The 25,758-nt window shown below is 47.6% G+C and overlaps 1 protein-coding gene across 4 annotated transcripts in view; it reads right to left on the bottom strand.

The window, feature by feature from the left end:
• Positions 1-6,653: 6,653 nt before the first annotated feature.
• The window catches only part of flnb (filamin B), a 160,033-nt gene continuing 140,928 nt past the window's right edge, over positions 6,654-25,758 (bottom strand). For 3 of the 4 annotated variants that reach the window (XM_033036610.1, XM_033036611.1, XM_033036613.1), the window contains 6 exons: positions 24,862-24,977; positions 19,782-19,914; positions 18,030-18,206; positions 12,232-12,450; positions 9,890-10,093; positions 7,979-8,399 (listed from right to left, as the gene is read on the bottom strand). In XM_033036610.1, coding sequence (XP_032892501.1) covers positions 8,212-8,399; positions 9,890-10,093; positions 12,232-12,450; positions 18,030-18,206; positions 19,782-19,914; positions 24,862-24,977 — 1,037 coding nt within the window. In that variant the 3' untranslated portion in view covers positions 7,979-8,211. Of the gene's footprint in view, positions 8,400-9,889; positions 10,094-12,231; positions 12,451-18,029; positions 18,207-19,781; positions 19,915-24,861; positions 24,978-25,758 lie in introns of all 4 variants that reach the window. The other variant, XM_033036612.1, reaches the window with a different exon arrangement.

Here is a 25,758-nt window from a genome sequence, read left to right as displayed (position 1 = left end):
CACCTCATTACAGACATTGGAATATTGTAGGTGGACTAAAATGCTGGAGAAACTCAGCGGTTGAGGCAACATGCGTTTCGCGAATGCTAACTGCATTTCGTTGTCTCTGTACTGTACAATGCACAAGGATTGAATCTGAATCTGAATCTGAACATCTATGGAGCGAAGGAAATAGGCGATGTTTCAGGTTGAGACACTTCATCAGACTGACTAAACAGTAAAGGTTTGGGCTTGGCATGGAGTTAGGTTGCCTGAGTGTGGTTGGGTGAGCATGGCGGGGGTTGGGGGGCGGGGGGAGGCTAAGATTTGCTACAGAGAAGAACAGTGTCTCTTGTTGACGAGGCTGATGTCAGGGGACAGGAATGTTGCAGTTTGAAGGTGATTCACTGAATGAAAACCCTTTTCTCTGGTGTGTGACAGACAGCAGATTATTACCGAGACAAGTGTTGCTGTCATTCACTGACTAATAGACCCACAGAGAGAGCCCAAGGAAGCTTCCTTCACATGGGCACAGTTTACTAAATAAGCGCAAGAAATTGGATTGAACTGAGTCTGAATTTCGTGTCTCGACCCTAAACGTCACCCATTCCTTCTCTCCAGAGATGCTGCCTGTCCCGCTGAGTTACTCCAGCATTTTGTGTCTCTCTAAAGCCCCTGTCCCACTTAGGAAACCAGAACGGAAACCTCTGGAGACTTTGCACCCCACCCAAGGATTCCGTGCGGTTCCCGGAGGTTGCAGGTGAATGCCGGAGGTTGCAGTTAGTGGAAGCAGGTAGGGAGACTGACAAAAACCTCCGGGAACCGCACGGAAACCTTGGGTGGGGCGCAAAGTCTCCAGAGGTTTCCGTTCAGGTTTCCTAAGTGGGACAGGGGCATTAGGACTATTTTTCCTCAAAAGGTTTCCTCATCAAATAAGCACGAGCTTCAACGAGCTATGCAATCTGTTTGTTTATATATTATTGTTTATATTGTTTATTGGGGATGATCAGCCATGATCACATTGAATGGCGGTGCTGGCTCGAAGGGCCGAATGGCCTACTCCTGCACCTAGAGTCTATATATTTTGTTCCAATCTTAGATAATATTGCAGGATAATTGCTAATTTTACACTGCAGACTGTTCTACTATGATGAAATATATATTGTGTCCCACCCTTGAGAGCTGTGAATCCCACCAGTCCCGCCGAGTTACTCCAGCACTTTGTGTCTGCCTTCGATTTAAACCAGCATATGCAGTTCCTTCCCACAGAAATTGTATTGTGACAGGCATTAAATTATCTCCACTATTAGAGCATCGTTGCCAAGTTGAAGGATCTGGTTCAGCTGGAAAGGGAGCAGAGAAGATTTACGAGGTTGCTGACAGGTCAATAGACAATAGACAATAGGTGCAGGAGTAGGCCATTCGGCCCTTCGAGCCAGCACCGCCATTCAATGTGATCATGGCTGATCATCCCCAATCAGTACCCCGTTCCTGCCTTCTCCCCATATCCCCTGACTCCGCTATTTTTAAGAGCCCTATCTAGCTCTCTCTTCAAAGCATCCAGAGAACCTGCCTCCACCGCCCTCTGAGGCAGAGAATTCCACAGACTCACCACTCTCTGTGAGAAAAAGTGTTTCCTCGTCTCCGTTCTAAATGGCTTACTTCTTATTCTTAAACTGTGGCCCCTGGTTCTGGACTCCCCCAACATCGGGAACATGTTTCCTGCCTCTAGCGTGTCCAAGCCCTTAACAGTCTTATATGTTTCAATGAGATGCCCTTTCATCCTTCTAAACTCCAGAGTGTACAAGCCCAGCCGCTCCATTCTCTCAGCATATGACAGTCCCGCCATCCCGGGAATTAACCTTGTAAACCTACGCTGCATTTCCTCAATAGCAAGAATATCCTTCCTCAAATTAGGGGGCCAAAACTGCACACCAGGTCTCGAGGGCCTAAGCTACAGCGAGAGGTTGGGGCAGGTTAGGGCGCTGGAGTGCAGGAGGATGAGGAGTGATCTTAGGAATGTGTATAAGATCATGAGGGGAATAGATAGGGGTGGACACACAGAGTCTTTTCTTCATTGTAGGGGAATCAAGAATAGGTTCAATGTGAGATGGGAAACATTTAAGAGGAATCTGAGGGGCAACACAGGGTGGGTGTATGGAACGAGCTGCCAGAGGAGGTAGTTGAGGCAGGGACTATAATGACATTTAAAATACATTCGGACAGGTACATGGATAGGACAGGTTCAGAGGGATGTGGGTAGGTGGGACTAGTGTCGGTGGGGAATCTTGGTCAGCATGGGCAAGTTGGGCCGAAGGGCCTGTTTCTGTGCTGGGCCGGGACGACAGGTGGCACAATGGGCTAAGTGTTCGACTGGCAACCGGAAGGTAGCCGGTTCGAATCCCGCTTGGAGTGCATACTGTCGTTGTGTCCTTGGGCAAGACACTTCACCCACCTTTGCCTGTGTGTGAATGTGTGTGAGTGATTGGTGGTGGTCGGAGGGGCCATAGGCGCAGATTGGCAGCCACGCTTCCGTCAGTCTGCCCCAGGGCAGCTGTGGCTACAGAAGTAGCTTACCACCACCGAGTGTGACTGAGGAGTGAATGAATAATGCGATGTAAAGCGCCTTGAGTATTAGAAAGGCGCTATATAAATCCCATCCATTATTATTATTACTGGGTGACTCCATGACTAGTCATATCAGCCAACAAAGTAAATACATTTAAAAATAGAAATCTATTGCAGTGGCTGTGAAAATATTAACCAGCAGAGGGCAGCACTATCACACCAGTGAAGTAACTCAGCAAAAGACACACAGAGTGCTGGAGTAACTCAGCGGGTCAGGCAGCATCTGTGGAGAACATGGATAGGTGACGTTTCACAGAGTGCTGGAGTAACTCAGCGGGTCAGGCAGCATCTGTGGAGAACATGGATAGGTGACGTTTCACAAAGTGCTGGAGTAACTCAGCGGGTCAGGCAGCATCTGTGGAGAACATGGATAGGTGACGTTTCAGGTCAAGATCCTTTTTCAGACTGAGAGTCAGGGGAGAGGAACATGAGAGATATAGGACAAATGAATGTCAGTGTGTCGGAAGGAACTGCAGCTGGAGTCCCCTCTGCAGTCTAATCAGTCATAAAGACGGGCCTGACCGAAATGCTGCCTGTCCATTCCCTCCACAGATGCTGCCTGACCCGCTGAATTACTCCAGCACTTTAGTGCTTTTTGCTCAGGATTCCAACATCTGCAGTTTCTTGCATCTTCAACTGGGTATTGGCCTGTGAAAGACAATCCTGTGTGGGGTGGCATTTCTGAAGAAATCCTCAAGGAATTTCTCTCCGGATCAAAAAAAAAAGCCGTTGCCATGTGAAGAAAAGACATTTGATTTTATTCCAGAAGAGCAGGTGGGATTTTCACCCAACATGGATTCTACATTTAACCATGTTGATGTTAGATACTTGTTTGAAGAATTATTCTGCTGGATTATTCACTGCCGCAGATTCATAATGTTAGCGAGATGCCTTTTTGATTGAATAGATTGAAATATACAGCAGGGAAACAGGCCCTTCGGCCCACCGGGTCCATGCTGACCATCGATTACACACTAGTTCTATGTCATCCCACTTTCTCATCCACTCCAGACACCATCAGCAAATGACAGCAGGAAATTATACTTACAAACCCGCACGTCTTTGGGATGTGGGAGGAAACCGGAGCACCCGGAAAAAACCCACACGGTCACAGGGAGAACGTGCAAATTCCACACAGACAGCAGCCGATGTCAGGATCGTACCTGAGAGGCAGCAGCACTACCCGCTACACCGCTGTGCCATCTCCTACCATTATCCAATATTAATTGAAGACTGATTGAAATTTAATTTAGGGTAGACAAAAATGCTGGAGAAACTCAGCGGGTGAGGCAGCATCTATGGAGAGAAGGAATAGGTGACGATTCGGGTCGAGACCCTTCTTCAGACTGATGTGGGGGTGGAATAGAAAGGAAGAGGCGGAGACAGTGGGTTGTGGGAGAGCTGGGAAGGGGAGGGGAAAGAGGGAGAAAGCAAGGACTACCTGAAATTGGAGAAGTCAATGTTCATACCGCTGGGGTGTCAACTACCCAAGTGAAATATGAGGTGCTGCTCCTCCAATTTACGGTGGGACTGACTAAATTCTAAATTTAATTTAGAATTGTTACTGGACTCAATTAATATACACTATGATAATTTTCACACAATTCGCAGCTACATATATTATCTTGAAAACCCTTTCATTTTTGGTTTAAATATAATTATTCAATGTCAAATATGTCTTACCACCCAAATGACATTTATTATTCTTGGCCAATGGAAATAAACATACACCTTTAAATGTGTCTTGCAAACGCTGTCAGTTTGAATTTGCACTCAATATTATTCTCAGCTACATGTATTATATTGAGAACCCTTTCATTGTCAATCAGACAGCGGTGAGTTTGCAGTCTCCTAATTTTTAATTTTTTTTGCCCCTTGCACCAAGAATAAAGAATTTTGTATTAAACATTTGCGTGACAGTGTTTCTGAAACAGTTACTATAGCGAAATATTTAGAAAAATTGCAAACCCACAGTATTGAAACATATAAGATTGTTAAGGGTTTGGACACGCTAGAGGCAGTAAATATGCTCCCGATGTTGGGGGAGTCCAGAACCAGGGGCCACAGTTTAAGAGTAAGGGGTAAGCCATTTAGTACGGAGATGAGGAAACACTTTTTCTCACAGAGAGTTGTGAGTCTGTGGAATTCTCTGCCTCAGAGGGCGGTGGAGGCCGGTTCTCTGGATGCTTTCAAGAGAGAGCTGGATAGGGCTCTTCAAGATAGCAGAGTCTGAGGCAGAGAGTTCCACAGACTCACAACTCTCTGTGTGAAAAAGTGTTTCCTCATCTACGTTCTAAATGGCTTACCCCTTATTCTTAAACTGTGGCTTTGCTCCCAGAAGAGACAGAGAAAAACAGACACGCTGGATATTCCATTCGTCTTTCTTATTTGGACATTACTTGCCCCTCAAGTACTTTTTGAATTACAAAGTTGATATTAGCGTGGATTAATATGATTACAGAACTATTGGTGTAGTCTGTAGAACACAAGGCCAAAAACCTGGTACTTACACCAGTTATTTATACTTTCCAAACATTTTGGTTGGAAACCAGCCACACAGTTTTACACTTAACTTCCCACGTCAGTTTGAATTCAGCCAAGAGCATCAAGCAGGTTTTTACGGCTGGATCTCTTCCCTTTCTGTTACTCATTAGGCATTTACACAAAGAAAATCAGGTCATTTCAGGGCGGCACGGTGGCGCAGCGGTAGAGTTGCTGCCTCACAGCGCCAGAGACCCGGGTTCGATCCTGGCTACGGGTGCTGTCTGTACGGAGTTTGTACCTTCTCCCCGTGACCTGCGCGGGTTTTCTCCGAGATCTTCGGTTTTCTCCGACCCTCCAAAGGCGAACAGGGTTGTAGGTTAATTAGCTTGGTATAAATGTAAAAACTGCCCCCAGTGTAGGATAGTGTTAATGTGCGGGGATCGCTCGTCGGTGGTGACTCGATGGGCCGAAGGGCCTGTTTCTGCACTGTGCCTCTAAACTAAACTAAACACGTATTTAAATTGTAGAAGCAAGGAACTGCAGATGCTGGTTTGCAAATAAAAAGAAACATAGTGCTGGAGTAACTCAGCGGGTCAGGCAGCATCTGTGGAGAACATGGATAGGTGACGTTTCAAAGAATGATGGAGTAACTCAGCGGGTCAGGCAGCATCTGTGGAGAACATGGATAGGTAATTGGTCCAGGACCCTTCTTCAGACGTCCATGTCGGACAAGATGGCATGTGTGGTCGGAGAGGTCGGGCAAACCTGGACTCTTTTCTCTGGAATGCCAGAGGCTGTGTACACATTCTTTTAAGCAGACATTGTCTAAGGTGTCAGGGGTTATGTGGAGAAGGCAAGAGAATGGAGTTGGGAGAGATAGATCAGCCATGATTGAATGGTGGGGTAGACTTGATGGGCCGAATGGACTAATTCTGCTCCTATAACTTATGAAAACCTATTAACCAGAATCATTGAAAGATAAAGACACAGGCAGTTGGAAGATAACATGTAATAATGTTCATAGGAGAAGAATGATTCAATTGATCCACCATTCAATCATGGCTGATCTATCTCTCCCTCTCAACCCCATTCTCCTGCCATCTCCCCATAACCCCTGACATCCGCACTAATCAACTATCTGCCAATCTCCACTTTAATAATACCCACTGACTTGGCCTTCACGGCCTTCTGCGGCAATGAATTCCACAGATTTCCCTCTGACGCAAGAAATTCCTCCTCATCTCCTTACTAAAGGTACGTCCTTTTATTCTGAGGCTGTGCCCTCTAGTCCTAGATGCTCCCACTGGTGGAAACGTCGCCCACATAGTGATTTTGTTCACTGAATGTTGAACTTTTCGTATTAAAATGGGTGATGTGTGAAAGAATAGAACCTATAAATAATGTTTCTTGTTAAGTTTGGTTTGGGTTCAGATTGTTTTCTTGTCGCTAGGCAACGCGGAGAAACCACAGAATGGAACCAAGAGCAGGCGTACGTACGCTGTGCATCACACGGACCCGACCAGATTCCCCACCGCGGACTCGATTAACTGCAGAAGATTTTAAACCGTTGAAAATTATGCTTTTATTGAAGTTTGTCAGTTGCGAGTTATAACAAGCCTCCCACAGTCAGGCACAAAGTTACTGAAAGTCATCCCCTCCCCAGTTACAGAGGCTGCCCCAGCAGGAAAATATTCACCACAGCTAGAGTATAAATACATTCTAAAGTACAGTTTTAAAAGACAATTGCGCAATTCAGTAGCTTCGGGTAATACAAAAATGGTGAATTGTGCAATAAACTGTCACGTCTCGCTCAAGAATTGAACACAAAGTTAATTTATTTTGACTGAAATATCAAATTAGAATAGATTTAAAATGGCAGAACTTGTGATCAGTGTCACAGGGGAAGTGGGGAGTGTCTGGTAGTTCCAACTTCGTAGGGGCTTTGATGGAGGTAGAGCAGGTGTGTGTGTGTGTGTGTGTGTGTGTGTGTGTGTGTGTGTGTGTGTGTGTGTGTGTATGCGTGAGTGTGTGAGTGTGCGTGTGTGTGTACTTGTGTGTGTAGGCATGTGTGTGTGTGCATGTGTGCATGCGTGTGTGTGTGTGTGTGCGTAGGCATGTGTGTGTGTGCGCATGCGTGTGTGTGTGTGTGTGTGTGCGTAGGCATGTGTGTGTGTGGGTGCGTGTGTGTGTGTAGGCATGTGTGTGTGTGCATGTGTGCATGCGTGTGTGTGTGTGTAGGCATGTGTGTGTGTGCACATGCGTGTGCATGCGTGTGTGTGTGTGTGTGTGCGTAGGCATGTGTGTGTGTGGGTGCGTGTGTGTGTGTAGGCATGTGTGTGTGTGCATGCGTGAGAGAGTGCGTGTGTGTGTGTGTGTGTGCATGCGTGTGTGTTCACATCCACTACCTTCTCTGTGACCTTGTTGCAGGCAGCCCTGCTGGACAGCGCATGCATAAAACATGCTGTGGACAAAACAGAGGTGAAGGGAACACAGCAGCAGCCGCGTCCTGAGCTGTGAATAATTTAATCTTTGCATTTATACACGGAGGCTTTGGCAGGAATGTATGAAGCCCGTGCTCAGGGCTCGACTGGTTAAACAGACACACTCAAATCTTGGAAGCAGTTTTGCACATTCCACAAAAAACTAATGGTCCCTCTCTTCCCAAAGGCCTCCGCACCTCCCACCCACCCAGAGGAGCAGCCCTCAGCCCCAGTCTCAGTACACAATGCTAGAAGCGAGATCTGCAAGCAATAAGCCATTCGGAATTGAAACCCCCTCAATCTACCCGATAGTGTTTAAATCCACAAAGTCCAAGCAACTACAACTTCAGCCTAACTACAGCAAGGCAGAGGTCTCATTAAGATCTCATTAAGATCATCCAGTTTTGACAATCGAATCGGTTAAGTTCATATTTATATATAAATCCATACAATCTTCAGTTTCTCTACATATAACAATGACAATCTAGCCACCACCTTTGACAGAGCCGGGCCGACAGTGCTTGAGAAGAGGTCCACTCTGTAGCTTGAGTGGACATGAAATTGCAATGTCCTTTGAAACACTGGTGGGGAGGAGTTGGAGCTCTCCGTCGGAAGGGGGCTGGGGTTGACGGGGAGGGGTCTATGGGACGGTGATGTGGAACGGGCTGCCCGGAATGTGGTCCTCGCCCCACTTGACCACCAGTGTGTAGCTCCCCTTATCCTTCACCAAGTATGCCACGTTGTACTGCTCATGGCCAACATGCTTCACCGATACCTCCTCGCATGGAATAGTGGGCCCATGCACCCCGACCAGTAGGATATTGGAGCCTAGAGAAGAGGGAATACAAATTGTCACTTGCGTAGTCAACATCTACATTCCAACATCGATATACGGTAACTCAGCGGGTCAGGCAGCATCTGTGGAGAACATGGATAGGTGACGTTTCACAGAGTGCTGGAGTAACTCAGCGGGTCAGGCAGCATCTGTGGAGAACATGGATAGGTGACGTTTCACAGAGTGCTGGAGTAACTCAGCGGGTCAGGCAGCATCTGTGGAGAACATGGATAGGTGACGTTTCACAGAGTGCTGGAGTAACTCAGCGGGTCAGGCAGCATCTGTGGAGAACATGGATAGGTGACGTTTCACAGAGTGCTGGAGTACTTCGAGCCATTCAATATGATCATGGCTGATCATCTAAAATCAGTTTCTGCTTTCTCCCCATATCCCTTGATTCCGTTAGCCCTAAGAGCTAAATCTAACTCTCTCTTGAAAACATCCAGTGAATTGGCCTCCACTGCCTTCTGTGGCAGAGAATCCCACAGATTTACAACTCTCTGGGTGAAAAAGATGTTATTCATCTCAAGCTGTAAATGGCCTACCCCTTATTCTTAAACTGTGGCCCCCCTGGTTCTGGACTTCCCGACTTCCTGACCCACTGAGTTACTCCAGGACTGTGCGGCCACTGTGTGGGCGGTCACAGTGGCACAGTGGTAGAGTTGCTGCCTTAGAGCGCTTGCAGCACTGGAGACCCGGGTTCGATCCTTGCTATGGGTGCTGTCTGTACGGAGTTTGTACGTTCTCCCCGTGACCTGCGTGGGTTTTCTCCGAGATCTTCAGTTACGTCCCACACTTCAAAGACGCACGGGTTTGTAGGTTAATTGGCTTGGTGTAAATGAAAAAAATTGTCCCTAGTGGGTGTAGGATAGTGTTAATGTGCAGGAATCGCTGGTCGGCGCGGACCTGGTGGGCCAAAAGGGCCTGTTTCCGTGCTGTATCTCTAATATCTAAAACCACTACTGACCCATCATGTTATGTTGCCACTGTTACCTGCCTGACCCGCTGGGCCACTCCAGCACTGTGTGTCCACTACTGACCACTATCCACTATCTTCTTCTAGAATTTAGAAGATTGAGGGGGGATCTTATAGAAACTTACAAAATTCTTAGTGTTTGGACAGGCTAGATGCAGGAAGATTGTTCCCGATGTTGGGGAAGTCCAGAACAAGGGGTCACAGTTTGAGGATAAGGGGGAAGTCTTTTAGGACCGAGATTAGATTTTTTTTTCACACAGAGAGTGGTGAATCTGTGGAATTCTCTGCCACAGAAAGTAGTTGAGGCCAGTATTTAAGAGGGAGTTAGATGTGGCCCTTGTGGCTAAAGGGATCAGGGGGTATGGAGAGAAGGCAGGGATGGGATACTGAGTTGGATGATCAGCCATGATCATATTGAAGGGCGGTGCAGGCTCGAAGGGCCGAATGGCCTACTCCTGCACCTATTGTCTATGTTTCAATGTTCATATGACCTATGGCTACAGTTACCTGCTCGGCCACAGTCCACAGAGAAGCAGCTCTTCTGGCCCACGATGGCCGTGCTGAGCCCGGCTCCACTGGACACCACCTTGCTGCTGTCGGAGGAGAAGGTGGGCAGCGCGCTGTAGGAGCTGGTGGTCGTCGACTTGGTGACCGATTCCAACATGATGGTGGAGCTTTCATGCGGGCCTCCCCCGCTGACCAGCCGCGGACCTGGATACACACACGGACACATGTGGTCAACATACATCTGTCACTTCAACCCCAGTTCCAATACTAAATCAACGCGCAAACTCTAAAGGCCTGTCCCACCCCGGTCATTCCTTCTTCTCCCCGCTCCCGCCCAGCAGAAGCTTGAAAGCCCGCACCACCACACTCAGGAACAGCTGCCATCAGGCTATTAAACACAACAGCAAATAAGCTCTGAACTACACCAGACTATTACTATTAGTGCACTATATTTATTATTTATTGAGTATGTGCGCATGTATATATATACACACACACTGAACTTTTTCTTTCTCCCGTTGTGTGCTATGTTTACATATTGTGTTGTGCTGCAGCAAGCAAGAATTTCATTGTCCTATCTGGGGCACATGACAATAAAACACTCTTGACTTTTCCCCTCCATTATCAGGCTTCTGAACGGCCCTTCCATAAGCCAGAGTACTGTCCGATTCACCTCTACCCCATTGCGGGACATTGGACTTTGTCTCTGGAACTGATGCGCTACAATGCTGAGAACTATATCCTGCACTCTGTATCTTCCCCTTTGCTCTACCTGTTGGACTGGCGTTTCAAGTTCAAGTGAGTTTATTGTCATGTGTCCCTGTATAGGACAATGAAATTCTTGCTTTGCTTAAGCACACAGAAAATAGTAGGCATTTACTACAAAACAGATACATGTGTCCATATACCATGATATAAATATATACACACATGAATAAATAAACTGATAAAGACCAAATAGCAGAAAGAGGTTATTAATAATCAGAGTTTTGTCCGAGCCAGGTTTAATAGCCTGATGGCTGTGGGGAAGTAGCTATTCCTGAACCTGGTTGTTGCAGTCTTCAGGCTCCTGTACCTTCTACCTGAAGGTAGCAGGGAGATGAGTGTGTGGCCAGGATGGTGTGGGTCTTTGATGATACTGCCAGCCTTTTTGAGGCAGCGACTGCGATAAATCCCCTCGATGGAAGGAAGGTCAGAGCCGATGATGGACTGGGCAGTGTTTACTACTTTTTGTAGTCTTTTCCTCTCCAGGGCGCTCAAATTGCCGAACCAAGCCACGATGCAACCGGTCAGCATGCTCTCGACTGTGCACCTGTAGAAGTTAGAGAGAGTCTTCCTTGACAAACCGACTCTCCGTAATCTTCTCAGGAAGTAGAGGCGCTGATGAGCTTTTTTCATAATTGCGTTAGTGTTCTCGGACCAGGAAAGATATTCAGAGATGTGCACGCCCAGGAATTTGAAGTTCTTGACCCTTTCAACCATCGACCCGTTGATATAAATGTTTGACTTGATTGCATCGATGTGTAGTAACATTGGATTTGATTGGATCCCATGCACAGCATTGCTTTTCTCTGAGCCTCGGTACACGTGACACTAATTAAGCTGAACGGTTCAATCGATCACCAACGGGAGCAGATGCGGCAGAGATGGAGAAACTGAGAGGAGGGGGTGGCATCAACTGCAGGAGGCTGGGGGTCTGGGGGGGGGGGGGTGCTGTCAAGGGAGGTGGGGGCGTGGGTGGGTATATATATAGTAGACATCAGTCAACAGTCTGTGATGGAGACAGATCAGTTCAGGGGGGCGATAGGTGTCGGAGATACTGTGTGTAGGGGTTCAAGTGAATCTGTGGGCAGGGTGGAGGTTAGTGGCAACGTTAATGACATCAACAATGTGTGTGTGTGTGGGGGCAGGAGGCAGTCGCAGTGCAGTCGTCAATGGCGGTGAGTGGGGGGGGGGGGGAGAGAGAGAACTGGGGGGGGGAGAGAGCTGGGGGGTGGGCTGGAGCGCTGGGGGGGGGGAGAGTTGGGGGGAGGGGGAGAGATGGGGGGAAGAGTGATGGGGAGAGAGAGATGGTGGGGGGGGGGAGAGAGAGGTGGGGGAAGAGAGAGATAGGGGTGTGGGGATGGGGGTGGGGGGAGAGTGCAGTGGAGGGGGGGGGGGAGAAAGAAGAGTGTCGGCACAGAGTTACACACAGTCACACACAGAGTGAAAACAGGCCCTTCGGCCCAACCTGCCCACACCGACCAACACGCCCCATCGACACTAGTCCCGCCTGCCCGTGTTTGGCCCATGTCCCTGTAACCCTGTCCTATCCAAGGTGTGTGGTGTTCAGGTGATGTTACCTGTAACTTTGGCCTTGTAAGGGCTGCCAGCAATGTGGTAGGGGCCGCCGTATTTGATGCCGATGAGGTAGTCGCCTGGTGCCATGGGTGTGTACAACACCTTGTATCCCTCCGGGAAATCCTGGCAGTCCATCTTCACCTTGGACGGCCCATCAATGGCCACCGTCAACGCCCCTGGGCTCGCGTTGGGAGTTTTAATTATGAATTCAGACTGGACGCCTGCAATAAAAGCGTTAAATGAGTAAGTTTATTGGCCAAGTATTCACATACAAGGAATTTGCCTTGGTGCTCCACCCACAAGTAACAACATGACATACAGTGACAGTTACAAATGACTCAGAAAACACTAAACATTAATAATAATAAAACATTAATGATAAAACACCATTGATCAAGCATGTGAACCAACAAAATACCAGATCAAAGGGAGGCTACAGATTTTTGGCTGTTGAGTAGAGCAACTACTCGTGCATAAAAACTGTTTTTATGTCTGGCTGTGCGGGGATCGCTGGTCGGCACAGACTCGGTGGGCCGAAGGGCCTGTTTCTCTAAACTAAACTAAATTAAATCCAACCCTGACTTATTCAACGCAGTCAAACCCAATTTAACAGTAAACCATAACTTTTGCAAAAGGGCATTTAAAACTAAGTTATTCTGGGTGAAGTTTGATCAAAGACCTCAGTTGCTCAGTGGCCTCAAGCGATCTGTGTGGTAATTGTCGGTGACACATGCAAGCAACTTCTAATCTTAATGGCCCTGTCCCACTGTACGAGTTCATTCCAAGTGCTCTTCCGAGTTAAAAAAAAAATTAAACTCGTGGTAAGCACGGAGAATGAACGTAGCGGGTACGTCGGAGCTCGGGGACGTCTCTTAGCGGCTCGTAACGCTAACGGCAGGTACTCGGGAAGACTCGCTAACGGCAGGTAAGCACGGGAAGACTGGTGAAGAATTTTCAACATGTTGAAAAATGTCCACGAGAGCCCCGAGTACCGACGAGCGGCCATTACCGTAAATCTCCGAGTTCGAATCAGGGCAAACTCGGGAGAGCTCTTGGATTGAACTCGTACCGTGGGACAGGGGTTTTACGCTGTGAATTATAAATTTACGATGTGAATTTTTAAAACATAGTTTAAAAAATTGTTTTTTTCCGTGCTGCAGTGTGGCCATAGATTTCTAGCAGATTCAAGAGTAGCTTTGAAAGATACGAAGGCGTTCAAAGATCTCGGAGATATTTGCTGGCACTCGCAGTGAATTAGCTTGAAGAATTCACAAAGTGGCTTTGTGTGGCTGTGTGAGCAGCGCCTTTGTTCACGGCCAGCCCCGCACTGCTAACATTTATAAAGAGGCACACAATGGTTGTTGATTGGGCTGAGCCAGTTATTGGATGCGATGCTGGCTGTCGGTAGAGTCATGGAAACAGTGAACCGCTTTCCAGAGATGCAACTCAGACAGTCGGGGGCAGAGATGGCAGTGTACACAAAGTGCCCAAGTCTGGGCCTGCCTGATGTCCCGGTTCCCAAACACTTTAACTCCCATTCCCACACTGACCTTTCTGTCCTGGGCCTCCTCCATTGTCAGAGCGAGGCCCAGCACAAATTGGAGGAGCAGCACCTCATATTTCGCTTGGGCAGCTTACAGCCCAGCGGTATGAACATTGACTTCTCTAACTTCAAGTAACCCCTGCAACCCTCTCTCTCCGTCCCACCCCGCCCCCCCCCCCCCCCCACCTGTCGTACCAGCTTCAAAGTAGTCTTGTTCAGCCTCATTGTCTGTAACTCTTTTCCACCTAGCCCACAGCTAACAATTATCATTGTTAGAATATTGCATCTCTTTCATTCATTTCTTCTAAATCTCTCTACATCACCGTCTATAGCTCTTATTTCTCTTTCCCCTGACTCTCAATATGAAGAAGGGTCTGGACCCGAAACGTCACCTATCCATGTTCTCCACAGATGCTGCCTGACCCGCTGAGTTACTCCAGCACTCTGTGAAACGTCACCTATCCATGTTCTCCACAGATGCTGCCTGACCCACTGAGTTATGGTGCAGCAGCATCTATGGAGCTAAGGAAATAGGCAACGTTTTGGGCCGAAACCCTTCTGGAAATAGGCAACGTTTTGGGCCGAAACCCTTCCGGGTTTCGGCCCGAAACGTTGCCTATTTCCTTAGCTCCATAGATGCTGCCTGACCCGCTGAGTTACTCCAGCACTCTGTGAAACGTCACCTATCCATGTTCTCCACAGATGCTGTCTGACCCGCTGAATTACTCCAGCACTCTGTGTTTTGCTCAAGTTTCAAGCATCTGCTGCCTCTTGCCTGTTGTGTATGAACTACAGATGCCGGTTTAAACCGAAGATAAGACACAAATCGCTGGAGTAACTCAGCGGGACAGGCAGCATCTCTGGAGAGAAGGAATGTGTGATGTTTCAGGTCCAGACCCTTGTCCAGACGGACGAGGAAAGGTCTCGACCCCGAAACGTCACCCATTCCTCTCCAATCGCTTGCATCTCTTTGATCAATCTTTGTTATCTTTAGTGAGTTTGGCTGAGATACCAAAACTGGCCATGAAGAGATATCTCCCTTCTGCTCTTCATCAGTGGCCTTGGGAGAACAGACAGGTCCTTGCTTACAGTAACTGTGGCTGCACATTCATCCATCAGCAACTACTGGAATGATGCTTTAGGTTTAGGTTCATTATTGCCATGTGTACCGAGGTACAGCGACGAACTTGGTTTTACAAGTTATCCAAAGAATACCAGTCTGAAGAAGGCCAAAACATCACCTGTTCCTTCGCTCCATAGATGCTGCCTCACCCGCTGAGTTTCTCCAGCATTTTTATCTTCCTTCGAACAATACTATTCATCAATGCCATCAAGTCAAACTCAAGTCCAACAGGTAGAGCAAAGGGGAAGATACAGAGTGCAGGATATAGTTCTCAGCATTGTAGCGCATCAGTTCCACAGACAAAGTCCAATGTCCGCAATGGGGTAGAGGTGAATCGGACAGTATCCTAGCTTATGGAAGGAGCGTTCAGACGCCATGTGTTGGTTTCCAGAACTCGTGGGAATTAGAAAGATTGGAATTGACTATTGTAGCCGAGATTGGTCTTGAAATAGAAACATTATTCGGGCAATTGAAGGAAAAATTGTAACTTGACCGGAACTTCCAGCAAAAAGGTGAAGGGGAAAAGTTTTATTAGGAATCTGAGGGGTAACTGTTTCACACAAAGGGTGGTGGGTGTATGGAACAAGCTGCTGCGGAGATATTTGAGGCTGGGACTATCACAACGTTTAAGAAACAGTTAGACAGGTACATGGATAGGACAGGTTTAGAGGGATATGGACAAAACGCGGGCAGGTGGCCAGTGTGGGCAAGTTGGGCCGAAGGGTCTGTTTACACGCTGGAACACTCTATGACTGGGAGAAAGTAAATGTTAATACTGAAGGGGGAATGTGCAATAGTCTTTGTGCCTGGACAATGCACAGACTGTTACCGTTGGAGCACAAGAACACCTGGAATTTATCCCATTGAAAAGCCGGGGGCCAGACGCAGAGACTACAAACTCACCACTCCACAAGGATGCGGCCTTCATGAAAGAGGCAAGCCATCCATGTACGCTTCTATCTCGGAGTCTACAAACCTCTCCGCTTGGGAGACTGAAGCTGTTTATGTGGGAGCAGGGCATGAACAGAGAGCAAGCAGTGACACTGGGCAGGGGTAATCAATGGTCACACTGCTAATGAAAGCCTTGGATCCACATCCTGCCTCTCCCCCCACCCCCCCCCCCCCACTCCTCCCTGTGACTCACTGCCTTGTTTCCCAGAGGGGGGAATACCGGAGCTGTTAGCATTTAATTTATAGCGAGTGAGACCCCCTCCAGCTACAGATACGGTCTGGCCTCGACATATGAAAGAAAGGGCTTCTTTCACAGAGAGGACAAAAAAAAACCTTAGAATAACATGACCCAACATGGAGACCAGGTTTACAGTTCCTGAAGCTGGCGTGTGGACGGGGAAACAGATGGAATTCAGTCAAAGATCAACTTGAAGACTTGACATTTGTTTAATGTGCCTGTGAATTATTCTATAAATAAATGCCTCGTACTACACAGGAACAGTCCATAGTAGCTCAAAGCTCACAATCGTGCACTTAAGGGGCTGTCCCACTTGGCCGTCATTTGTGTGTAATTTAAGCGTGCGTTGTGACACGCACGTGATGCGCGCATGGCGCTCATTACGCGTGCATGGTGCGCGATGACATAGGCAGTGATGCGCGGCCACGCGTGGCGTCGCAGAATTTTGTGGTGTACAAAATCTTCGCACGCCATCTGCGTGACACGCAAATGACGGCCAAGTGGGACAGGCCCTTAACTGCGCACATTCACTCATCGTGAAAGCTTTTCACGTTACCTCGGTACATGTGACAATAAACTAAACTGAACTTATTTACTGAGGAGTGTTTAAGAAAGAACTACAGATGCTGGAAAAATCGAAGGTAGACAAAAATGCTGGAGAAACTCAGCGGGCGAGGCAGCATCTGTGGAGAGAAGGAATGGGTGACGTTTCGGGTCGAGACTTACTGAGGAAATATAATTGGGCCTAACATCTGAAGTATCAGTAAACAATAGATCATGGCAAATTTGATCAATTGAAAGATAGAGCAAGTAAACGGGCCCACTGAGTCCACACTGAATATTGATCACGTGATCATACTATCTCTATCTTATCCCACCTTCTCATACGGGATAATTAACAGAGGCCAATTAACCTACAATTGCTTGGTTTAGAGATACAACATAGAAACAGGCCCTTCGGCCCACTGAGTCCACGCCGACCATCGATCACACTAGTCCTATGTTATCCCATTTTCTCATCCACTCCCCACACACTAGGGGGCAATTTACTGAGGGCCGATTAACCTACAAACCCGCACGTCTTTGGGGCGTGGGAGGAAACTGGCACATCTGGAAGAAATCCACGCAGGTCACGGGGAGAACATGCAAACTCCGTACAGACAGCACCCATAGTCAGGATGGAACCCGGGCCTCTGGTGCGGTAGAGCAGCAACTCTATCACTGCACCACCAGCTTGTTGAAATAAAGTGGCCCGTAAACGTTGAGCGTACAATTACGGGGCGGTCACTGTGGCGCAGCGGTAGAGTTGCTGCCTTACAGCGAATGCCGCGCCGGAGACCCGGGTTCGATCCCGACTACGGGTGCTGCCTGTACGGAGTTTGTACCTTCTCCCCGTGAACTGCATAGGTTTTTTCCTCCGAGATCTTCAGTTTCCTCCCATACTCCAAAGACGTGAAGGTTTGTAGGTTAATTGGCTTGGTATAAATGTGAAAAATGTCCCAAGTGTGTGTAGGATGGTGTTAAGTGTGCGGGGATCACTGGCCGGCATGGACCCGGTGGGCCGAAGGGACGGTTTCCGAGCTATATCTCTAAACTGAATTACAAAGGTTACTTCATACTAGTCAATTATACTGCTTGTTAGTAGTGAGTCCGCCTAATATGTGCTTTATATTATCAAGAGCTGGCCTACGCTAGTTAATATGAGTAGCTGCTAGGAAATGTAATGTCCTGCAGATCCTTGCTGTAAGTAGATTTAAGAAACATGTGTTGTATCTGGATATGTGTTCGACTCAACTCATTACATGGTGTCAGAACTGAAGGGCTGGTTTCCGCACTGTATCTCAAAACTAAATTACAAAAGGTTTTTGCAGCTGGAAAATCCTATCTGCCAGACCACCAATGAAACCGGAGCGGGGCGAGACATCGCGACACATCGCTGTCTTACCAGTAGTTCCCTTCTCAAGGCCGGAGCCGTATGCCGTGACCAGACCCGGGTCACCCGCCTGTCCCGGCTCACCAACGCGAACCTTAAACGGACTTCCAGTGATGTGCTGGCCGTTGAATTTGACGTCGATGGAATGAAGCCCATTCTCACGTGGGAGGAATCGAATGGCATACTTGTCTGTAACAAACACCAACAACAGCAATCATCAAACACACGCAGAAACCAGGAACAAGGTAGACACAGAGTGCTGGAGTAACTCAGCAGGTCGGGCAGCATCTCTGGAGAACATGGATGGTTGATGTTTCGTGTCGGGACCTCCCTCAGATTGAAGAACACCTTCGGGACTGAAGAAGGACCTATTCCCTTCTCTCCAGAGATACTGCCTGACCCGCTGAGTTACTCCAGCACTTGGAGTCTTTGTAAAGCATGCATTCAGCAAAGTGGCCAGCATTTATACTCCAGTGACTAACATTATATATGATAAACTTGAAGACTTGACTTATACATGAAATCAGGAACTAAAGAGGAAAACCCAATATCGGCAACTGTGGAGGAATCATTGGTTTAAGGTTAGATAACTTATTCCACACAGCAGGTGGCGTGTATATGAAATGAGTTGACACTGAGGTAGCTGAGACAGGAACTATAACAATATTTAAACGACATCTGGACAGGTTCAGAGGGACGTGGGACAAATGCAGGCAGGTAGATGGGGCGTCTTGGTCGACATGGGCAAGGTGGGCCGAATGGCCTGTTTCCATGCTGTATGACTAAAGGGGCTGTCCCACTTGGCTGTCATTTGCGCATAATTTATGCGACATCATGACACGCACGTGATGCGCGCATGGTGCCTGATGACATAGGCAGTGACGCACAGCCACGTGCGGCGTCGCAGGATATTGTGATGTACAAAATCTTCGCATGCCATCTACGTGACGCGCAAATGACGGCCTAGTTGGACCGGCTCTTAAGTCTTCACTTGCACCTATACATTCCATCAAACATCATAATGTGTAGGAAGGAACTGGTTTAAACTGAAGGTAGGACACAAAATGTTGGAGTAACTCAGCGGGACAGGCAGCTTCTGTGGAGAAAAGGAATAGTTGAAATTTCGGGCCGAGTCTGAAGAAGGGTCTCGACCCGAAACGTCATCTATTCCCTTTTGTCCAGAGATGCTGCCAGACCCACTGAGTTTCTCCAGCATTTTTGTCTACCTATGATTAAGTCTTCATTTGCACATGTACATCAAACAGCACGCAAGTACTTTACTTCTGATAGCCCTGTCCCACGGTACGAGTTTATTCCAAGAGCTCTCCTGAGTTTAAAAAAAATCAAACTCGTGTTATGCACGGAGAATGAACGTAGCGGGTACGTCGGAGCTCAGGGACGTCTCTTAGCGGCTCGTAACGCTAACGGCAGGTTCTCGGGAAGACTCGCTAACGGCAGGTAAGCTCGGGAAGACTCGTGAAGATTTTTCAACACGTTGAAAAATGTCCACGAGAGCCCCGAGTACCGACGAGTGGCCATTACCGTAAATCTCCGAGTTCGAATCAGGGCAAACTCGGGAAAGCTCTTGGAATGAACTCGTACCGTGGGACAGCGGTTTAACGAAAGAAAGAAAACCAGGCTCAAGCATTCCTTTACTCAGCGCCCCCCACATCACCCAAACCGTGCGTTACCATGAGCTGGGGTGGACAGTGGAGGGGGTGGATACAGTTGTAGACAGCAAGCAGGCTGTTGCCAGACACCTACCTGGCTCTATCTGTGAGACGTGCGTATCCTCCACTGCCCCGGACGGGGAGTGGACCTTGGCGTCCAGCAAACCCTTCGCACCGTTTAGCCGCACAGCGAAAGACACGGGCTGATTAACCTTTAAACCTGACTCCTGGGGAATGAATGGGAAACGTTTACATTGAACGTTTACAACACGGACGCTCCCGTGTGGAACAACAGCGGAAGGGAATCGGAACGCCCACCTCCATCTTTACCCACTTGGGCCGCACGCCAATAACGTCACCACACCAAGGATTACAGGACGTACTCAAACACAACACACATGTGGGTTCAAATGCAACCAACATGGCCACCGGTTCAAGGCTTACATTGTCTTACACATCCTTCAAGGAACTAGTTCCTTGGTAACACAGAAGGCTGTGGAGGCTACGTCAATGGATAGATTCGTGATTAGCACGGGCATGTTAGGGGTTATGGGGACAAGGCAGGAGAATGGGGTCGAGAGGGAAAGAGAAATCAGCCACGATTGAACAGATGAATTCTCTGCCTCAGAGGGCGGTGGAGGCCGGTTCTCTGGATACTTTCAAGAGCGAGCTAGATAGGGCTCTTAAAGATAGCGGAGTCAGGGGATATGGGGAGAAGGCAGGAACGGGGTACTGATTGGGGATGATTAGCCATGATCACATTGAATGACGTTGCTGGCTCGAAGGGCCAAATGGCCTACTCCTGCACCTATTGTCTATTGATTGAATGGCGGAGTAGATGTGATGGGCCGAGTGGCCTAATTCTGCTCTTAATCACTTTTGAACATAAAGGAGAAAGTTATGGAAGAGAAAAGCCATTACCGCCTGGTTTTGAACAGATGAAAGCCCTGCAGGTAATTGCGAATGAGTTTCAAGTTGTCGGCTGAACCAAACGTCTATTATGTAGAGCTCATGCAATGAGTTAGTGTGGGCTGTACTGCTTGCAATCTGTGCAGTAACGGTGTAGGTGATGAAACATCGCAACTTGACGACAAGAATCGATGTGTCAGTAATGCAACTGGTTTAGATCTCTGAAAAGTTTGTAGATTAAAGACAGCCGGCTTGGAAAGGAAGCTCGCTGATGGAAAGCAGGTGGCAACTCCACACAGAGTAGCTTCACAAAGACCAACACTAAACCTGTACGGCTTCATTGTTTAAAAGGTCTCGCACAATTAACAAAACTAATTTTCTGTCTAGCCAAATAAAAAGCCACTTGAAGATTGGGTTTAACTTGGGATGTGGGGACGGAGGTACATTTGTCAGGTAGCATTCTGTGGCAACGAGTAGAGATAGACACAAAACGCTGGAGTAACTCAGCGGGTCAGACAGCATCTCTGGAGAGAAGGAACGGGTGACGTTTCGGGTCGAGACCCTTCCTCAGACTCTCATAATCATACTTTATTAGCCAAATATGTTTTGCACCATATACGAGGAATTCGTATGGGTCGGAAGAAGGGTCTCGACCCGAAACGTCGCCCATTCCTTCTCTCCAGAGATGCTGTCTGGCCCGCCGAGTTACTCCAGCTTTTTATGTCTATCTTCGGTTTAAATCAGCATCTGCAGTTCCTTCCTACACAACCAGTTCCTTCTTACACAACTAGTAAGGAAGTTCCGTTTTTAAAGAAGTAACGGCATCACTAATTCATAATTCTTAACAGCCGATGGTGTGCGCAGCCAATAATCTATCGTGATGTGTTGGGTAGGTTATGGAATTAATTTTAATATGGCAAAAATAGGAAGTGGTTTGCACATTTCAGGCCCAAGTCGTAGTTTAAAAATAGTGTGACATGAAACCTTATGGTTCTCAAATCAGAACTCGAGACTAAGCAATTATTTCACTGATCTGAGGCAACTTGGCACTGGAATAAACAGGCTAGCAACATTCCAACTCCGTCAAACATATTTTGATTGTCTTTCAGTTCAGGGCTGTCTTTGCTACATTGGTTTACATGACATGGCTTGGATTTTACTGTAAGAATCAAGTGTTTGGTCTACAGATTGAGTTTTGAGTTACAGCATGGAAACAGGGCCCTTTAGCCCACCGAGTCCACACCGACTATCACTAGTTCTATGTTATCCCACTCTCTCATACACTTCCTACACACTAGGGGCAATTTACAGAGGGTCAACTAATCTACGGACACACGCGGCTTTGGGAAACCGGTGCAAATCCACGCGGTCAAAGGGAGAACGTGCAAACTCCACATTGGCAGCATCCGAGGTCAGGATCGAATAATAATAATAATAATAATGGATGGGATTTATATAGCGCCTTTCTAATACTCAAGGCGCTTTACATCGCATTATTCATTCACTCCTCAGTCACACTCGGTGGTGGTAAGCTACTTCTGTAGCCACAGCTGCCCTGGGGCAGACTGACGGAAGCGTGGCTGCCAATCTGCGCCTACGGCCCCTCCGACCACCACCAATCACTCACACACATTCACACACAGGCAAAGGTGGGTGAAGTGTCTTGCCCAAGGACACAACGACAGTATGCACTCCAAGCGGGATTCGAACCGGCTACCTTCCGGTTGCCAGCCGAACACTTAGCCCATTGTGCCATCTGTCGTCCCTGGGTCTCTGGCACTGTGAGGCAGCAACTCTGCCAGCCTGGAGAATATGCCAGCAACTTAGCGACTGGAGTTGTACGGAAAATATTGTTTAAATAGGGGGTACGGAGGTCGGGGGACGAGCCTGTTAAATGTGGTGACGTGGGGTCACAAGCAACTGCAGATGCTGCAATCTTGAGCTAAACACAAAATGCTGCACTAACTCAGTGGGCCAGCCAGCATCTGCGGAGGTGTTTAAGAAGGAACTGCAGATGCTGGAAAATTGAAGGTACACAAAAATGCTGGAGATACTCAGCGGGTGCAGCAGCATCTATGGAGCGAAGGAAATAGGCAACGTTTCAGGCCGAAACCCTTCTTCAGAGGTAATGACAGACAATGTTTTGGGTCGAGACCCTTCTTGAGCACGTCAAATATAGTGAGACATTGGCCTTGCCCCTCTGTACACTGTGGGTGGCTCGATTGTAACCATGTACAGTCTTTCCGCTGACAATTATTGCCAAATCTTCCGAAAACCCAAATGTGAATCTTGTTCCTGGAAAATGCTAGATTTAAAATTGGAGATTTGTCTCTTCGATTGTTGGAAGATTCAATGTTGATTTGCATCCGCATGCTATACAGATTCCTCGTGGAAATCTAAACACCACCACCAACTAACATTTGTGGCGAAGAAGCCCAGAGTTTGGGTTTTGATTAATTTTGAGCGCTGTTCTTTAAATTGATTCGAAATTTTAAAAAAATCAGTAGAGTCAAAATTCACTTGTAACCAAGATGCATCTGAGCCACCTTCAAGACTTAGTTCCTTAAGATCATGTGATAGGAGCAGAATTAGGCCATTCGGCCCATCACGTCTACGCCGCCATTCAATCATGGCTGATCTATCTCTCCCTCCCAACCCCATTCCCCTGCCTTTTCCCCATAACCTCTGACACCCGTACTAATCAAGAATCTATCTACCTCTGCCTTAAAAATATCCACTGACTTGGCCTCCAAAGCCTTCTGTGGCAAAGAATCCCACAGATTCACCACCCTTGAGATCACATTATTTCACATTACCTGTTACCAAGCTGCTAAACGGTTGAAGAGTTGATACTCTATCGTTAATTTAATTTAGTTTAAAGTTATGCCCCCAAAACCATAGAAGTAGTAGCATTGTAAATTAAGTTTTTAGCTTCCAACTCTTTCTCTTCAACCATTAGCTGGCTATTGACATGCATCTTGCAGGTATGCTGCTGGAAGCCATTAAATGAGACACAAGAGAAACATCCTACAATGTTCCGTGTCAGACAGTGGTCCCCTTCTTACACATCCACCAAACAGGTCACATCTACACAAAGCCTCTGTCCTTTAGAGCACAGCGCGAGGATTGCAATGCGCCGGATTTCAATTCAAAACTGGGTCACGGGGGTGGCAGGAGTGGGGAAACAAATCTCTTGGAAGAATCAGTGATCTTGTGGGCAGGTTGAAGAACTTGCGTCAAGAGGAACCCATTTAACTAGACAGTCACAGGTTAGCAACTGAGGTCATGGAATTTCATGCCCAGGTCTTTGAACAGCCTAACAGTGAAAGGGGATGGGGGGGGAGAGGGGAGAGAAGATACTTTGTTGCCCGGAATTGGATCATTCAATGTTCATACCGTAGGGTTGTGACCCATCCAAGCGGAATATCAGGTGCTGTTCCTCCAGTTTGCTTGAGGCCTCACTCTGGCAATGGAGGAGGCCCAGGATGCAAGGATCCGTTAAAATGGTTGGCAACTGGGAGATCAAATATCAAATCCTGCTCTAAGTGTTCTACCATGATCGTTTCACCACAAGGGAAAATACTCCAGCCACGATACCCACTCTGCAAATGCAATGGATACACTGGAACTGTGGATATGAAGAAACCAAGCAGTAAATGTTGCAAAAGCCTCCATCATGGGCCAGAACTGTGGAGGCATAGACTCAAAATGCTGGTGTAACTGAGTCTGAAGAAGTGTCCCGACCCAAAACGTCACCTATCTATTTTCTCCAGAGATGCCACCTGATCCGCTGAGATACTCCAGCACTTTCTCTGCAACGTTGGTATAAACCAGTTCCTTTTTATTACATTGTATCTGGAAGGGGTTTGGTTCAGCAAATCCCCACTAGGTTAGACAATCGAAGATAGACACAGAGTGCTGGAGTAACTCAGCGGGTCAGGCAGCATCTGTGGAGAACATGGATAGGTGACGTTTCACAGAGTGCTGGAGTAACTCAGCGGGTCAGGCAGCATCTGTGGAGAACTTGGATAGGTGACGTTTCACAGAGTGCTGGAGTAACTCAGCGGGTCAGGCAGCATCTGTGGAGAACATGGATAGGTGACGTTTCGGGTCGAGGCCCTGCTTCAGACGACAATAGTTTCCTCGGCTTCATCATTCCCCTGCCCTTTCCCATTGAGAGAAACCTCAGTCCCAATGACCTGACCTTGTGTGACCTCTGAATGTGCAATCAGGGGGCCAGAGCCAGATATTTCCTTATGTCTCACCTGAAGACTAGAAACAGTAAGTCTGCTTGCATCCTCTGGAGAGGCAGCGACTGGGACAATGAAGGGACTGTCGGGAATGTATTCATCGTTGAACTTGATGGACACTTCATAATCACCTGGAAAAAACAGACGTCATTTTAGTCAGTTAACCAGCTTAAAATACAGCCCCCCCCCCCCCCCCCCCACAGTGTCAGCAACTCAACAACATGTACACCTCAATGGCATCTAACATTGGTCACATTCATTTAGTTTGGTTGGGAAATACTGCATGGGATCAGGCCCTTCGGCCCAACAAGCCCATGCCAACCATCGATCACCCCCTCTATGTTATCCCACATTCGCCTCCTCTCCCAACACAGTTTACAAAGGGCCGAATTACCGACAAAACCGCACCTCTGGGATGTGAGAGGAAAGAGGTCCTTCTGCGGTTGTACAGGGCCCTGGTGAGACCACACCTGGAGTATTGTGTGCAGTTTTGGTCCCCTAATTTGAGGAGTGCTGCGTAGGTTTACAAGGTTAATTCCCGGGATGGCGGGACTGTCGTATCCTGAGAGAATGGAGCGGCTGGGCTTGTATAACAAGGAATTTAGAAGGATGAGAGGCATTCTCATTGAAACATATAAGATTATTAAGGGATTGGACACGCTAGAGGCAGGAAACATGTTCCCGATGTTGGGGGAGTCCAGAACCAGGGGCCACAGTTTAAGAATAAGGGGTAAGATATTTATAACGGAGATGAGGAAAAACCTTTTTCCAGAGAGTTGTGAATCTGTGGAATTATCTGCCACAGAAGGCAGTGGAGGCCGGTTCTCTGGATGCTTTCAAGAGAGAGCTAGATAGGGCTCTTAAAGATAATGGAGTCAAGGGATATGGGGAGAAGGCAGGAACAGGGTACTG

The sequence above is a fragment of the Amblyraja radiata genome, chromosome 18 (genome assembly GCF_010909765.2).
Source record: "Amblyraja radiata isolate CabotCenter1 chromosome 18, sAmbRad1.1.pri, whole genome shotgun sequence".
In the NCBI taxonomy this organism is placed as follows: Eukaryota; Metazoa; Chordata; class Chondrichthyes; order Rajiformes; family Rajidae; genus Amblyraja; species Amblyraja radiata.
The sequence above is the reverse complement of the archived record's forward strand: the minus strand, read 5'-3'. Positions and strand labels throughout refer to the sequence as shown.